This window comes from Dromiciops gliroides, chromosome 6, assembly GCF_019393635.1.
Source record: "Dromiciops gliroides isolate mDroGli1 chromosome 6, mDroGli1.pri, whole genome shotgun sequence".
NCBI classification, from domain to species: domain Eukaryota; kingdom Metazoa; phylum Chordata; class Mammalia; order Microbiotheria; family Microbiotheriidae; genus Dromiciops; species Dromiciops gliroides.
The window spans coordinates 228,429,264-228,445,581 of NC_057866.1; the positions used below are offsets into that span (position 1 = coordinate 228,429,264).

The 16,318-nt window shown below is 41.0% G+C and overlaps 1 protein-coding gene across 7 annotated transcripts in view; it reads left to right on the forward strand.

Moving 5' to 3' along the window:
- Positions 1-16,318, forward strand: part of LEF1 (lymphoid enhancer binding factor 1) — a 170,879-nt gene that overhangs the window by 131,933 nt on the left and 22,628 nt on the right. For all 7 annotated transcript variants that reach the window (XM_043973276.1, XM_043973278.1, XM_043973274.1 and 4 more), the window contains 2 exons: positions 1,384-1,546; positions 12,360-12,467. In XM_043973276.1, the coding sequence (XP_043829211.1) occupies positions 1,384-1,546; positions 12,360-12,467 (271 nt within the window). The remainder of the gene's footprint in view (positions 1-1,383; positions 1,547-12,359; positions 12,468-16,318) is intronic.

The following is a 16,318-nucleotide window of genomic DNA, read 5'->3' on the forward strand; positions in this document are numbered from 1 at the left end:
GCAGTGCAGAGGTTAGGGGCCAAAAGAGCCCTGTGCCTCAGGCTATTCCCTCCTAGTGCCAAAGCCATCCACCCCCCTGATTTCACAATAGATTGAAGCCCAGGAGGCTCCAGGATATCACAATTATAAAAGGGCCCCAATAATCTGGAGAGGGATAGGCTTGGGTCTATGTCATCATTGATCCATGGAAGGAACTGGGCATGTAGGGTCTGGAGAAGAAGTGACTCAGGGGGATCAGTGTCAAAGAGTGATTAACCTTCTCCTGTTTAGCTGTAAAGGACAGAACCAGGAGCTGTGTGTGGGAGGTGCAAAGATTTCGATTTAGGCTTGATTTTAGGAAAAATTTCCTAACAGTTAGATCTGTCCAAGATGGAAGGGGCTGCCTTGTAAAATAGGAATTTCCCCCTCCTTTTTTTTTTTCTTTTTTTTTTTGCAGGGCAATGGGGGTTAAGTGACTTTCCCAGGGTCACACAGCTAGTAAATGTTAAGTGTCTGAGGCCGGATTTGAACTCAGGTACTCCTGAATCCAGGGCTGGTGCTTTATCCACTGCGCCACCTAGCTGCCCCTCCCCCTCCTTTTAAGACAGAAATTGGAGGAACACTTACGTATCAGAGAATTATTGGGATTCCTTTCCGGGATGAGTTGGACTCATTGGCTATTGAGTGCACTTCCAATTCTTAAATTCCAAGATTCTAAGCCTCTTGAGGACAGGACATTTTCATTTTAGTTTTTGTATCCCCAGCGCTTAGTACAATGCCTGTCACAGAGTAGGTGTTTAGTAAATATTTGTCGACTAATTTGAGTGATTTTTTTTTTAAGTGAGGCAGTTGGGGTTAAGTGACTTCCCCAGGGTCACACAGCTAGTAAGTGTTAAGTGTCTGAGGCCGGATTTGAACTCAGGTACTCCTGACTCCAGGGCCGGTGCTCTATCCACTGCACCACCTAGCTGCCCCTAATTTGAGTGATTTTAAAGAAGTGTGCACTGACATTGCATACTCTGCTTCATGTCAAGGAAACCAAAGAATTCGGGCTTTAAGTAGACTGAAGATAGGGCCTCCTTCCATCTCTAAATCCATTTCCAGTTTATGTCAAAGAATGTTACAGTCCTTTTCTTTTTCATGGGAAATGCTTTATGAAACCCATATCATTTAGTGAAGGCCTTTATCTACAAAGAGTCAGTGGCTTGCTGGGTTCTGTTTTTGTCATAATTAGGTTTAATCTATCTAGCTGGGTCTCATCTCTTCAAATGCAAGGGCACATGGGTATATAGTGACCCCACCAGCTTTATTCCTAGGAGCAAGTTTGGCTATTGATGGTAAACAGATACTCTCTTTTCCTCCCCTTGTGATCCTCCTCTCCCTCCCCCTACCCCCACCTTTTAGGAAGCCTCAGCATGAACAGAGAAAGGAGCAGGAGCCGAAAAGACCTCACATTAAGAAACCTCTGAATGCTTTTATGTTATACATGAAAGAGATGAGAGCGAATGTTGTAGCTGAGTGTACTCTGAAAGAAAGTGCAGCCATCAACCAGATTCTAGGCAGAAGGGTAAGTAGTATGTGGGTATTTATAGTCACCATGGAAACATTTCATTAAATCCCACCAAAATTCAGTGACCCTCTAGCATCAGTATGCTGGTAAATGTTTAACAATCAGCTCCCCCTTGAAAAAAAATGTACCCACAATACCTTGAAATCTGCATTGTTAACATTTTTACATCACTTTCTTAAGCCTAGATAATCAATGAAACAATAAGCCAAGCTCTGATTTGTATTGCTGATTTCCAGTGTGTGAATGCTCCAGCTGAAAATAATTAAATTTTAAATTAAATTAAAATTTAGTCACTTCTCATGAATTGATAGTCTCTCATGGAAGCTTGGTATCTAGCATGTGCACCTGGACCTTGGGAAAACTTCAGGTAGCCTTCAAGGAGCTTATCATTTAATGAATGAGACAGGACAGTGTTGAAGAAGCACCTACAAGAATGGAGATGCAGACACAGACGCAGACAGACTGATTACAGCTGAACAGAGATACATGCAGAGCTGAAGATATGCTATCTTCACAGTCCTACAATCCATCTCTTATTCATGTCAAAGAATTTTACAACCTGGCTTATTGCTTTTTAGGTGGGAAAAGTTTTATGAAACCAGAATCATTTATAAGATGCTTGGGCCCAATGGACATTTTTTTCAAGTCAATTCTACACTATTTAAATTTTCTTATTTCCCTTCAGACTGTGGGGACCCCCAAGTTCCATACTTCCCTTGCTATGTATAAGTCTGTTCCCTAAGGTCTGCAAGAGGAGAATGGCTCTGATGGTCTCAGGAAGGGGAAAAGGGACCTGAAGCTAGTCAAGCAAGCCTAGCCCTAGGCCTGTGACCCCAGGGCCCTCAGTGGCTCATGGTGCACCCTGGGGTGCCCCCTTGGACACCAGGACACCTGAGGCAACTCACTAAAAGATTCCTCTTAGAGAGTCCCCCCAGCTTTCTCCTCTAGGGCTTTCCACACAGCAGAGACAGCCCGATGTCCACTATGTTGGAAGACTGTGGGGGAGGCCCAGACAAGTCTCACAAGAGAGAACATTGGCACCATTGGAGGCAGTACCTACATCCCTAAGATGACAAATCCATCCAGGTGTTGAAGTTATCCCCAGAGAGTCTGTGGCTCATTGGACTTTGTTGAGGGGCCTGTTTGAATGATTTAAGTAAATAAAGCTGGTGGCTGAATCTGAAAAGGTCTCGTGGAAAAGATGAGTCTGGTGAGCAGGTGTGAAAACGATAAGACTGTGGCGTGGTGGCAGGGGAGCGGACAGGGGAGAAGGATGGTACAATGTACTAGGGGAAAACAGCTACTGTGAAGAAGGTTCAGAGTTGAGAGCAAGTTGGTTCAATGAATAACACTGAAAGGGAGAAGTTAGGTAGTGTTGAAGCATTGGGCAAGGACCTAGAATTATAGCATCATATTATTATTATTATAGCATATAGTGAGGGTTGGAAAGGATGAGGTTCAGTGATTTGTCCAAGATGACACAAGTATACAGATTGTTCAGTGACAGAGCCAAGAACTGAACCCAAGTCCTCTGACTCCCACCCCTACTTTGTCCCCTTTCTTACCTAAAGGGGGGAAGCAGTGTCTGTTCCCCAAAACTATAAGGCAAAATCTGAGGAATCTTTTCCTAGGATCATAGATTTAGATCTGAAAGGTTATCAAGTGAAACCCCTTCATTTTACATATGAGGAAATCAAGGCAAAGAGAGATGAAATGACTTGGCCTAAGTCACAAGCAGTAAGTGGTAGGGCTGAGATCCAAATCCAGGTCTTTGGTCTCTGTGTTCTATGCCTTTTCCACCTCACCATGCTTTGCTATAAAGAGAAGTCCCTAGGTTTGATACAATCAACTCCGACCCCAGGAAGAAGCCCTAGAGATTGTGCATCATCATCCTCAGTCTGGAAGATCAGGTAGCACAGTGGCTGAATTTGGGAGTTAGGAAGACCCGAGTTCAATTCCAGCCTCAGACACTTAACAGCATGACCCTGGGCATGTCACTTAAGCCCTGTCTGCCTCGGTTTTCTTTTCTTTTTTTTTTTTTTTTAGTGAGGCAATTGGGGTTAAGTGACTTGCCCAGGGTCACACAGCTAGTAAGTGTTAAGTGTCTGGGGCCGGATTTGAACTCAGGTCCTCCTGACTCCAGGGCCGGTTCTCTATCCACTGCGCCACCTAGCTGCCCCAGCCTCAGTTTTCTTAACTGTAAAGTGGGACTAGTAATAGCACCTGCCTCTCAGAGTTGTTGTGAGGATCAAAGGAAATCATTTTTAAGTGCTTGGCGCAGTGCCTGGCACACTTGTCATTGTTTTCAGCATTTTCAGTCGTGTCGTGATGCCATCTAGAGTTTTCCTGAAAGAGTTACAGGAGTGGTTTTGCCACTTCCTTCTCCAGCTCCTCTGACAAATAGGAGTTGAAGCAAAGGGAATTAAGTGACTTGCTTAAGGTCCAGCAGCCAGTAAGTGTCCGAGGTCTTCCTGACCCCAGGCCTAATGCTCTGTGCACTAATGAATGGGTGCCACTTAGCTGCCCACCTGGCACATAGTAGGAGCTTGGGTATAGATTAAGGTGCCTCCTTAGTGGGCCACCTTAATTTCCACTCGTCTTGGAGGGCACAAGCAGTTCTTCTGAGTGGTCTGCAGCAGCGATGGTGGTTTCTACCAGGGAAGCAGCCCGGCTGCTCTGGGCCGCAGTAACCACCAAGCGTGCTGAACCTCTGGGCAGGAGGGCATATCCAGGGAGGGCACCCGGAAGGATTCGTGTTCCAGCCTTCTTCAGGACAGCACCTTTCTGCCCTCCGTCATATCTTTGGGCCCGAGGAAATATAGCCTAGTTCCAAGGATTCCTGGGGTTATCGAACTCATGCAATCTTAGAGGTAGGAGGGAGTTGTGAGATCATCCAGTCCAACTTCATCCAACACCAACCCCCCCTCCCCCCCACCGTTATTTTACAGGTGAGGCAAATTCATAGAGATTAAGTGCCAACCACAGTCTCACAACAGGGTCAGGTGGGTGTCAAAGTGCTGGCCCTAGAGTCAGGAAGACTCTTCTTGGTGAGTTCAAATCTGGCCTCAGACACTGACAGGCTATGTGACCCTGAGCAAGTCACTTCACCCTGTTTGCCTCAGTTTCCTCATATGTAAAATGGGCTGCAGAAGGAAATGGCAAACCACTCCAAGTAGCTTTGCCAAGAAAACCCCAGATGGGGTCACAGACAGTTAGACATGACTGCACAACAATAAATACAACTGGAACCCATACCATTGAACTGGAACACAGCTCCCTCCTCTTTCCACAACACTGTGAGGCCTTATAAAATTTTCATATCCACCCACTGCCTACCATGTGGCCCAGGCCTGCAGACACAGGAGAAACATCGTAGATCTAAAATGCAAAATGTCTGCTGAAGTTTTCTCAGTTAATTTGGGGGGGGGGGAAGGGGGTTGTACACTTACATCTATAATTCTGGACACACTTAATCTCAGTATTTAAATGATATTTCATTTGGAATAGCTTTGGTGTTTATGGTCTCAGGCCTGCCAGTTAAGAAGTTGAGGACCTATAAATAGACTTATTTTCAGATCGATGATTTCATTCTCATTGGGAACTTCCAGGGAGGAACCACCCTTATCAGTGCAATGAGCACCTGCTCTACAGTCTATAAAATTAGAGAATTGTCTAGAGCCTCTGCAGGGTTCAGAGGTCGTGGGACTTGAGCCCAGGGCCTGCCTGGTTTCAAATCATCTTTTTACCCTTGTTGCCCTTTGGTAAAGCAAATATTATTGTAATACACATACTTTTTTCTCCTCCTCTTCCTTTTTGTCTTTCTCCTCCTCCTTTTCCTCCTCTTCTTTGTTCTCCACCTCTACTTCTTCCTCCTCCACCACTCCTTGGCCTGATCCCACTATTGATCAGCTCAAGAGCTTTGATCTGGGCTGGTTCGATCCTCCCTAGGCACCCTGGTGGGCCCCCTGCCCTTAGGAGTTCACTGTATTGATGCTAGCCTTGGTGCAGACGCCCAGTGTGGCTTAGAATTCCTAAGCTCAAATGATTCACCAACCTCAGACTCGCTGGTCTCCAGGATTACAGGCAGGCACCACCACATAAACACATCTGAAGTATCTGGCTTGCAAGTTTATGGGACCTAACTATTTTCTGGCATCTGGCATGTAAGTTATCAGGTTTGGTTTAGCTTTGTTTTGTTTTTTGTTTTAAAGCAGAACTTGTTTAAGTTTGGTACACATGATGGTGTGTTGTAAGACATAAGACTGTATTTTGTCTGCTTGATGGTGATTCAAATAGAAATAACTAATAAAATCAAGTAGAAACAATCAAAAGTATTTGAGACAAGCCATCTTTATAAACAGGAGAGGGTGTCTCTGAAGCCCTCTCTCAGTACAGTTTCACAGTCTTAGAAATCCTTCTCTTATCTGCCGTAGACCACGGTTGGGAAGAGAATGAGTGAGGGCAAATTACAGCTTTTCTGCGATCCAACCTAGGGAGCCTAGGACCCAGTAGGTTCTTAAACATTTAATCACAATAATTATGATCATTCCCTTTACCAAATCATCACAGATGGGTGGTTTCCATCACCCTTGGAGGACTCTAAACTCTCTAAGCTTAAAGGCTGATTGTCATTTTCCCTGACCCTGTAAAAGAAGGAATCAGTGCAGAATCAGAGCTGACATTTTTATTGAGGCCATGTAATGCTCTTAAACAATTTTTTCTTAGTTGAAGGATCCCCAACCCTCCAGCAGGAATTATTTTTCCTGATCAAGAGAGCAAGCCAGGAAAAGATACACGGAGGCAGCTTCCTCCTCCTTCAGGCACGTTTCCAGCAGTTGCTACTTTCTCAGCTCCCTTAACGACTCCCAGATCAGGGCATGTGCCATGAATGATGCTTCTTATTCGGGGTCTCTCTGTCTTTGATTTGGACACCTGTTTCTGTTTACAGATCTCTGAGCTCTGATTAAGATCAGGTTTTCTATCCTGGCTGAGCAGGGTCTGCTAGCCCTCAAAAGTTCCCAGGTTTGATTTTTTTTTTTTTAAGTTTAGCATTGGGGCAATAGTATCTCTCTTCACAAATGAATGAAGTGAAGGTCTCTTTTTGAATGAATTGACCGTTCTGCCCAAGCTCCTCCAAGCATATTTAATCTTGTACCAGCTGTTCTTTCTTACTGTTTCTCTAAAATGAGAAAACTATCAATTCGGTTAAATGAGCCAAAATTGAATAGTTTCCGGTCTGTCCTTTGAAATCCTATTATGAACAAAAGAGTTTACAAGATTTCTTTTTTTCAAAATAACCAGTCAAAGGAAGACATTTGAGAGAGATGGATTTCCCTGATAGGCAAGTTTGGTTTTACTCATCTGTTTTTCAATGTGACCAAACTGTGAATCCTAACATTAAGCAACATACAGCGACACACTTGATTTTTCATGAAGTAATGAAGATAGAAAATGGGAAGCATTTCCTAGAAAAATAGACCCACATACTAAGCCATGCCAATTTTAGTGCAGCTATTTTGTACAACATTAACACTACCACTGTAATTTTGTTTTAATCTGGTACAGTTCCTTTTGTTGCTGTGTGGGTCCTGTGATGGGTTAATGTTGTAACAAAAATCCATGGCCAAAAAGAATACAAAGAGAATCCAATTAAGTGTAAATACAAACCAAGAATTTGTTCTGGGGGAGCTGGGTGGCGCAATGGATAAAGCACCTGCCCTATATTTAGGGGGACCTGGGTTCAAATCTAGCCTCAGACACTTGACACATAATAGCTGTGTCACACACACACACACACACACAATTATTTTGTTCTGTGTCATTGTACCTGTCCCTTTTGCTCAGTTTTGTGTGAATTGGTGGAAAAGAGAACCATACTTGAACTCAGTTGGTCTTGTGTTCAAGGCCTGGCTCCACTGTTTCCTAGCTGGGCCATCTTTAACAAACTGCTTTTGTCTCTCCATCTGTAAGACGGAGGTAATAATATAATTCCTACTTTGCAAGGTTGTTTGGAAAGAGGTCTATAAAAGCCTTTTGGAAAGGTAAAACATTTTGTAAATATAGGTTGTGATTATGATGTCAGATTTATTTGAAGTTTGGAGGGACATGGCTAGTGAAGTCAAGAAGTCCTGTCTCTGACATCTGTTGGCTGTGTGACTCTAAGTCATTTAACTTCTCAGGAGTCTGGGATGCAGATCTTCATCAATGGGGAGACAGTTTACATCAGTAATTCCCTGTAGTAGTGAAATCATAGGGCTGGGATCCCCTTTCCCATCCTCCCACCACCACTACCCTTCAAAAAAAAAGTTTTGAAATTAGAAATGAAGGCTTGTATTGTTTAGGGCATAAACCTGCATTCTTATTTATGGATCCCTAAGTGTGCTTACAATGTGATTTTATCTCTGGTCTATAACATTGCTATAGATTATCAAACCCTATCAGCTGCTGGTCCTCTATACCCTGTAGAATCCCCTTCTGATTTCTTGGTATCTCCAGTACTCAGCTCAGTGCCTGGCATATAATAGGGACTCAATTAATGCCTATTTACTGAATGGTGGCAAGCACAGATATGCTGGGCTGAGAAGGGGTGGACACGATTGCATAGATCTCTTCTCCATACTCCTGTTGAATGAGTGGATAAAGGATGGAATGTGTGTTGGAGTGCCTATCTTTTTTACCATTTCCTATGCTCTAGAATTACTTCTCCATCCATTGAGTAAAGTCAATTCCTAAGAATAGGGGATAATTGGATAATTGTTCTCACTCAAAATATATGTGGGTAGGTGTATGCATGTGAGAGCAAGCACTGATATTTCTTTTTGCACAGTATGCATGTTTTAAAAAAAAATACCTCTGCTATTGCACCAGTTCTACAGAAATAGCTCATCTATGAGTAAATAGGAGTGGTGAAGTTGTAAATTAATGGTAAAATTGTGACCTTTGTTATTTCTACTCTCCACTGTTGCCTCTTGCCAGCACTTATTTAATTGTATGTATTAGACTGGTTGAAAAAGAAATCTGTATGTTTCTAGTCACTTTATTTAGGAGTGCAGTGTTTGGTGCTCCCCTGCCCCAGCCCCTCTTTTTTTTTTTTGGTGAGGCAATTGGAGTTAAGTGACTTGCCCAGGGTCACACAGCTAGTAAGTGTCAAGTGTCTGAGAACGGATTTGAACTCAGGTCTTCCTGATTCCAGGGCCGTTGCTCTATCTACTGTGCCAACTAGCTGCCCCCCCTCTTTTTTTTTTTACATTAGTCTTGCCTTATTTATTTGTCTTGAGTCATGAGTTTTAAAGTCTTTCTCTTAAACTTACTCTCCTAATGTAGCAGTTTTTAAAAAATAAACTTGTTTCCCATTAGGAATCAAAAGCTTTTAAGGGACCTTCAAAAGGTGTCTCTTGCCTTCAGGCATTGCTACTCCTCCTTGAAAGTTCAGTCTGTTAATAAACTGAATTAAGCTAGGATACAAAAAAGTAAAAGGCGTCACTGCCCTCTGGGAGCTCAGAGTTGAATGGGAGAGACAATAGGAAAACAATTGTGTACAGACAAGCCGGAGGCAGGACAAAGTGCAAATGATCAGCAGAGGAAAGGCCCTAGAATTTAGAGGGACAGGGAGTGACTTCTTTTAGAAGGAAGAGTTTGGGCTGGGACGTGAAGGAAGCTAGACGGCAGAGATGAAGAGGGGGAGGGTGTTGTGTATGGGGAGACCGCCAGAGAAATGATCAGTCAGGAGATGGAGCATCTTAACTGAGGAACAGTGAAGGGGCCAGGATCAGCAGGCCACAGAGTAGATTGCGTGTGGGCAGGCGTGGGGGTTAAGATATGAGAAGACTAGGAAGGGGGTTTGGAAAGGCTTTGAATGCCAGACAGGATTTTATATTTGATCCTGAAGGTGATAAGAACTTGTTTGAGTAGGGAGAGAGAACACGGTCAGAGCTGAACTTTTAGAAAATCACTGACACCTGTCGGAAGGATGAATTGGAGTAGGGATAGACTTAGAGAAGGGATACCAACAGGCAGGCTATTTCAGTAGTCCAGGCATATGACGATGGACAGCTTAGGTGATACAGTGGACAGAGCACTGGGCTTGGAATCAGAAAGACTCCTCTTTATGAGTTCAAATCTGGCCTCAGATACTTACTAGCTGTATGACCCTGGGCAAGTCACTTAATCCTGTTTGCCTCAGTTTCCTCACCTGTAAAACGAGCTGGACAAGGAAATGGCAAACCCCTCCATTATCTTTGCCAAGATAACCCCAAATGGGATCACAGAGAGTCAAAGGTGACTGAAACATCTGAAGAACAGCAAAGGTCATGGGGCCTTCACCAGAGTGGTGGCAATGTCAAAAGAGATAAGAGAAATATGTACATGAAATGTTCCAAACATAAATTTGACAGTCCTTGGCAACAGATGGGATTCAATGAGTAAGAATGATGAGTAAGGAGTCAAGGAAGATGCATTGGTTATAGGTGGCTGCAAGGGTGGTGGCACCCTGCACAGTGATAGGAAGGTTAGAAAGAGGGGAAAGTTTGGAAGGAAAAATAATGAGTTCAGTTTTAGATGTGTTACATTGTCAGATGCCTACATCCCGTTCAGGATGTCTGATAGGCAGTTGGAAATTTGAGTCTGGAAGTTAAGGCTGAATAAGTAGGTTTGAGAATCATCGGCATAAAGGTGATACTTGAATCCACAGGAGCTGAAGAGGTCACCAATTGAAATACTATGAGAGAGCAGTGTCAGGAAAACCAAGAGAGAATAGGGGAATCATTGCAGAGTGGACAGGATGTAGAAGGATGATTTCCCGGCAGATGTTCTTAATGGTGGAGAATGCCCTACCTCATTATAGCAAAATAAGGTGAATTACAAAATTTCTGAAAGGGAACTTAGCATTTCTTTTAAAGTTTTTATGGATATCTTGTTTTTATGTTGCCTACATTTCCCCCTGTATCCCTCCCTTCCCCATTGCATAGAGCCATCTCTTATAACAGATTTTTTTTTAAGAAAAAGAGGAAGAAAAAAATCAGCAAAACTGATCAATACACTGAAACTGTATGAAAATGTATTCAATGTCCCACACCATGGACCTTAGTGCTTAAAATGTGCCAGGCACTGTGTTGAGCAACTGGGGATACAAAGAACAGCAAAAATGACCCCTGACTTCAAGGAGCTCACATAGGTGAGGCAACATGCAAACAAATATGTACATGCAAGATATGTCCAGCATAGATGGAAGGCAATCCCAGAAGAAAGGCACTAGCATTGAGGGGATGGAAGTGGCTTCTTGCAGAATCTGAGACCAGAAGGAAAGCCAGGAAAGAAAGGGGAGGAGGGAGAAAGTTCCAGCCCTGGGGGGCAGCCAATAAAAATAAAGAATTAGTAGAGTAAAGATTCTAGGAACAGCAAGGAGGCCATAGAATACATTGAGGGAAGTGAAATATAAGATGAATGGTAAAGTAGAAAGACACCAAGTTACAACGGGCTTTGAATGCCAAATTTTGTATTTGATCCTAGAGGTAATAAGAAGCCACTAGAATGTAATAAATGGGCAGGCTGTTACATCCGTACTTTAGGAAGATCAATCTGGCAGCTTGAGTGGAGGATGAACTGGAGTGATAAGATGGGCAGACCCCCCTCCCCAGCAGGCTCTTGAAATGGTCCAGGTATAAGCAGGATAGTAGCAGTTTTAGAGAGAAAGGGACATTTACAAGAGATGTGACAAAGCTAAAATCAACAGGACTTGGCAAAATATTGGATATGGTGGGTAAGAGAGATCAAGGTGTCACCAGTGACACCCAGATTCTGAGCTTGGGTGACTGGGGGGTGATGGTGCCCTTCGTGATGATAGCGAAGTTTAAAAGAGAGGAGAGTTTTAAGGATATGTGTGTGCACACAACTATATATCGAAAGTACACATCCATGTAAATCTACACACACATACACATATATAAAGCTGTTCTACTGCCTAGACGTTCCATTTAACATAATGCACATTATCTACAAATATATCAAAGCAGTGATACAAAGCAGAATATAAAGGATGTTTGCTATCTAGATTTGCCAGATTAGATCATTGAAATCAAGTAGCTGGCAGAGCACAATTAATATGATTCCTTAATTTCCATGTGAGGGAAGATAAAATGATGGCTAGAAAGTATGCTGGCATGAATGTACATTGTTTATGGTGGCCTCTCCAAGGGCAGTTAGAGTGTGTGTTTATGACCTTTGATGTGTTGCTATGTGAAAGGAAGGATCACATGAGAAAAGCTCATTTCCTTTCCTTAGACCTCTTCATGTGACATTATGAGAAAGTGTCCATGCAAGAGAGAGCATCAGTGCAAAAAAAATCTGGAAATTTTTTTCATTTTGCATGAATAAAAGGGACTTTAGACTTAGATGTGGCAAAAATAACAATAATAATAAAATAATAAAGAAAATATCTAAAAGCAAAAACAGATATGGTGCTGAAGGACACCAAGGAAATCTCTTTTTTATTTATATTGGAAAATACTGAGAGAAAATCATAGAAATAATTTTTCTTAGCAAAATTTTATTGACTTTGATGTGCCTCGTGACATAACTGAGCAGAAAAGAAAGGCTTACGTTTGACTTCTCTGTAGCCACCAATTCCCTGGGGACCTTGCTTCACTTACCCCTTTGGTCTTTGGTTATTTAAGGGTAAATCAGAGTTAATAAGTTTAATATTCTAAACGACTCCCAAAAGTTTGAAACTGTTTTTGTCTATTGCCATGATCGTGTATTATATTCACTTATATTTGTTTTCTTCTCTCTCTCCACCTGCCATTTTTGCTTACAGTGGCATGCCCTCTCCCGTGAAGAACAGGCTAAATATTATGAATTAGCTCGGAAGGAAAGGCAGTTACACATGCAGCTCTACCCAGGCTGGTCTGCGAGAGACAATTATGTAAGCATATGCCATCTGTGGTTGCCCATTTCCTTTTGTTTTTTTCTTCCTGCTGTCCAGAGGGAAAGCTGTTTTAAAGCATGTATATTTCAGGCATTAACTTATTCAAAACTAAGCAACTTAGGATGAATATATACGTATGGCAGGAGGTAGGAGGCTACACTGGAAGGACAAGGTGACCAGGAAGGTCTCTTGCCACTCTAAACTTCTGTGAAAAGGTCCTTATGAGGCTGTTGCATTTGATGCCTGTGAAATTCTTATTGCAGTCATCATTGTGCATTGGTCTGGGTTACTGCATTAGCAAAGTTAAAGACTCATGAGAGCATATTGTTGTTAATCATATATTTAGAAGTGTTTAACAATTATAACTAAGAATTTGAACTATGAATCTAATTTGAAAATAATTCTCATGTTCAATGTGTGACCAACATTGGTGGTACCAGTCAAGAAAACTTTGAAATATTCCAGATTATCCCTGTAATAAGGGCAAAAGTTGAACTGCTATAAAGTTGAACTGTTCCTACTGGTCTTGAGATTCTTGCAGAAATTTATGTTTATGGGCAGCTAGGTGGTACAGTGGATAGAGCACCATCCCTGAAGTCAGGAGGACTTGAGTTCAAATCCGGCCTCAGCCACTTCACACTTACTGGTTGTGTGACCCTGGGCAAGTCACTTAACCCCAATTGCCTCACCAAAAAAAAAAAAAGAAAGAAAAAAAGAAATTTATGTTTATGACCCAAATTTTACATGCTATTTAATTTTCTACCAAAAGTTTGCATGCCTCCCTTAAAATACTTATAAATCTTATCCTAAGAATTCATCTTGGTCTTTTTGACTATAAAATTGACTTTACACCTCCTTTACCATGCTTCCTTTCAAGTTATTGTTGTCATTTATTATTATTAATGTAATTATTAATATTATTGCTGTTGAAACCTTCATCAATGGAGGGAAATCATGAATAGTGAAGTCTTTGAAATACTGCATTGAGTCATCCAGCCAAATACTTTAGTGCCATCTGAACAAACTCACCAAGTAGAAGAGAATCACTTGTTTCATACCTTGACTAGAACATGTTAGTTAAGGCTATCACTAGTACTGTCTGCCCACCCAATGTAATAGTTTCAATTTGGAATAAAAAAAATAGATAAGTAAAAAATCTCATCTCAGAATGAGAATTAAACTCTCAAGAGTTTAAGACTTCATAGGTTTTAGAAGTTGGAAGGAGGCCTTTGAATTCCCCCAGTCTTCTCCATTCATTTACTGAGACACAGAGAAGGTGCATCTTGTCCAAGACTACTGACTATAACTTAGTGAATGATGGTGCTGAGAAGAATCAGGTCTCTTGACTTCCATTCTGTATTTTCCCCAACTTTTTGTTGTGAGATATGTCCATGTAATTCTTACAGCATTCTTTGGACAAAAAATCCTGTTAGCATTCTGGGAATTGAATTTATGCATTAGATAAAGCTGTATAGTTAATTTTTTAAAAAAAGAATCTTAACTTCTAAACACTTTCATATTTCTTTTTATGAAATAAATTTCTCTCAGACTTTTGAGTCACCTCCTTTTGACTTAAGAGCTTGACTCAAAGGGTTATGGCCCCCGTTTTCTGTGTCCTATTATTTGTAGAATCCTAGTAATGTCCTTTTAGTGGAATAACTGATAAAAGTACATAAGTGGAATTTGTGATAAAATGCTTAAATTCTTGTTTTGAAAATTCCCTCTTGGGATCTTGGATCTCACTTTGTAATAGTTTATTTAAAATATTTTTCCACTGGCCATGCTCAGAGAAGCACCTCTGTTTTTGTCAGTGTTCTTTATTTATTTATATGTGTGTTCTTGGTGTCACTAGGTCTTATGTAAGCCCTCATTGTCAGGCCAGTCTTTTTTTTTTTTTTTTGATGGTTAAATAAAAAAATGAGAATTTTTTAAGTGGTTACATTTTGTAGAGACACAACTACAATGGAAACCATTGTAGTTAGATTCTTCTGTGAATTTTTTCCTCTGTAAAATACTTTAAATATAATAATTTTGTTCAGTTTAAGGGTCCACCACAATCAAGAGAAAACCCAAATGTGTCACATACTCTTTAATCTGTCATTACTTTAGCCATGAATGAGGCCATTTAAAGTTGGTTTTAGTCAACTAAAACCAGAGTAAAACTGAAGGATGTTTATCACCAGAGCATAATTAAAAGAAAAAAAATGTTATGCTGACATCACTGGAAGCACATTGGTGGTAGGTAGCATCCCATGATTTCATGACAAAATTTCCCATACTACAGATGTTTAAAATTTCACTTGTGTTTTGGTAACTTGGCTAATATTGGACAATTTTGTAAAACAACCTTCTTAGTTAAGAGCAATCAAAACCTTTTTTTCTAATAAAATTGTCTGGGGTACCGTATTATATACAAACCATGCTTTAATGGAAATGAGATTGATATTTTTTGTGTGTTCACACACTTAAGTACAGCTAATAGAGAGTTGTACTTCTGTTCAGGACTGATAGGCATTTGAACAACCAACTTACATCTAGATTATGGTGCAGTATTTTTTCACAAAACTACAGTATAGTATTTGATAATATACTCCCTTCTTTGGTAGAAAACTCAAATGTCAGAAGCACATTGGAGGACAGTTGAGCAATTTAAAAAAACGTATTTACAGTCTTCTTTATGTAGCTTAGCTTTCTATGGAATTTTCTCTCCAATTTAGTCAACAGGACATTGGATGGTTAATTATTTTTGGTTATTATATTGGTTAGGAAAATTATCAAATGTTGCCTTTTTAAGGAGATAGTAAAATCTCTATTTCAATGGTTCCTCTGATAAATATTACATAGAAGTATCAGGCTTCAAAGAAGTCCTCTTCCTCTTCTCATCTCTGCCTCTTTTGTCTCTTTTCCTCTATATCCATGCATATTTTATGTTTACCTATACACACATGTACTTTTTTACACATTTTACATAGCAATACATTTTTGCCATATCAGTAGAGATCTGTTTTCTACACATACTCTTTCTCAGGGTTCCTGAGATTTCATGATAATTTTGTTAAGCTTAAAAGGGAGTGATTAGGGGGGCAGCTGGGTGGCGCAGTGGATAAAGCACCGGCCTTGGATTCAGGAGGACCTGAGTTCAAATGTGGCCCCAGACACTTGACACTTAACTAGCTGTGTGACCTTGGGCAAGTCACTTAACCCTCACTGCCCTGCAAAAAAAAAAAAAAAAGAAAGAAAGAAAGAAAGAAAGAAAAGAAAAAGCATTAACATTTTAGGGGTAGGGGCAGCTAGGTGGCGCAGTGGATAGAGCACCAGCCCTGGAGTCAGGAGGACCTGAGTTCAAATCCAGCCTCAAACACTTAACACTTACTAGCTGTGTGACCCTCGGCAAGTCGCTTAACCCCAATTGCCTCCCCCCCCCCAAAAAATAAAGTGATTAGTAGTGCATGGTAGAAGAGACCATGCTTTTTCTCATTCTATTATCCCAAACTCTTCTAATTAATTTGAAGAACAGTGTGGCCTAATGAATAGCATTCTGGATTTCAAGTCAGGAAGACCTGAGTTCAAAAGCTACCTCACACACTTAATTTGTGATCTAACACAAGGAAGTTGTTTCCTCATCAGTAAAATGGGGGTAATAATAGCACCTGCCTCACTAAAAATGCTTTTCACACTCCACAGCCTAGATAAATTTCAACTATTCACTCCTAAGAGCCAGCTATTGGAATTAGACCTACCATGTTACAGCATTATTCTGGATATCCAAAGAATGCATAGGGATAAATGGAACACATTTTCCAGAGACACAGAAGTCCTGGTGATTTCCATTTGCTTTCACAGTTAAC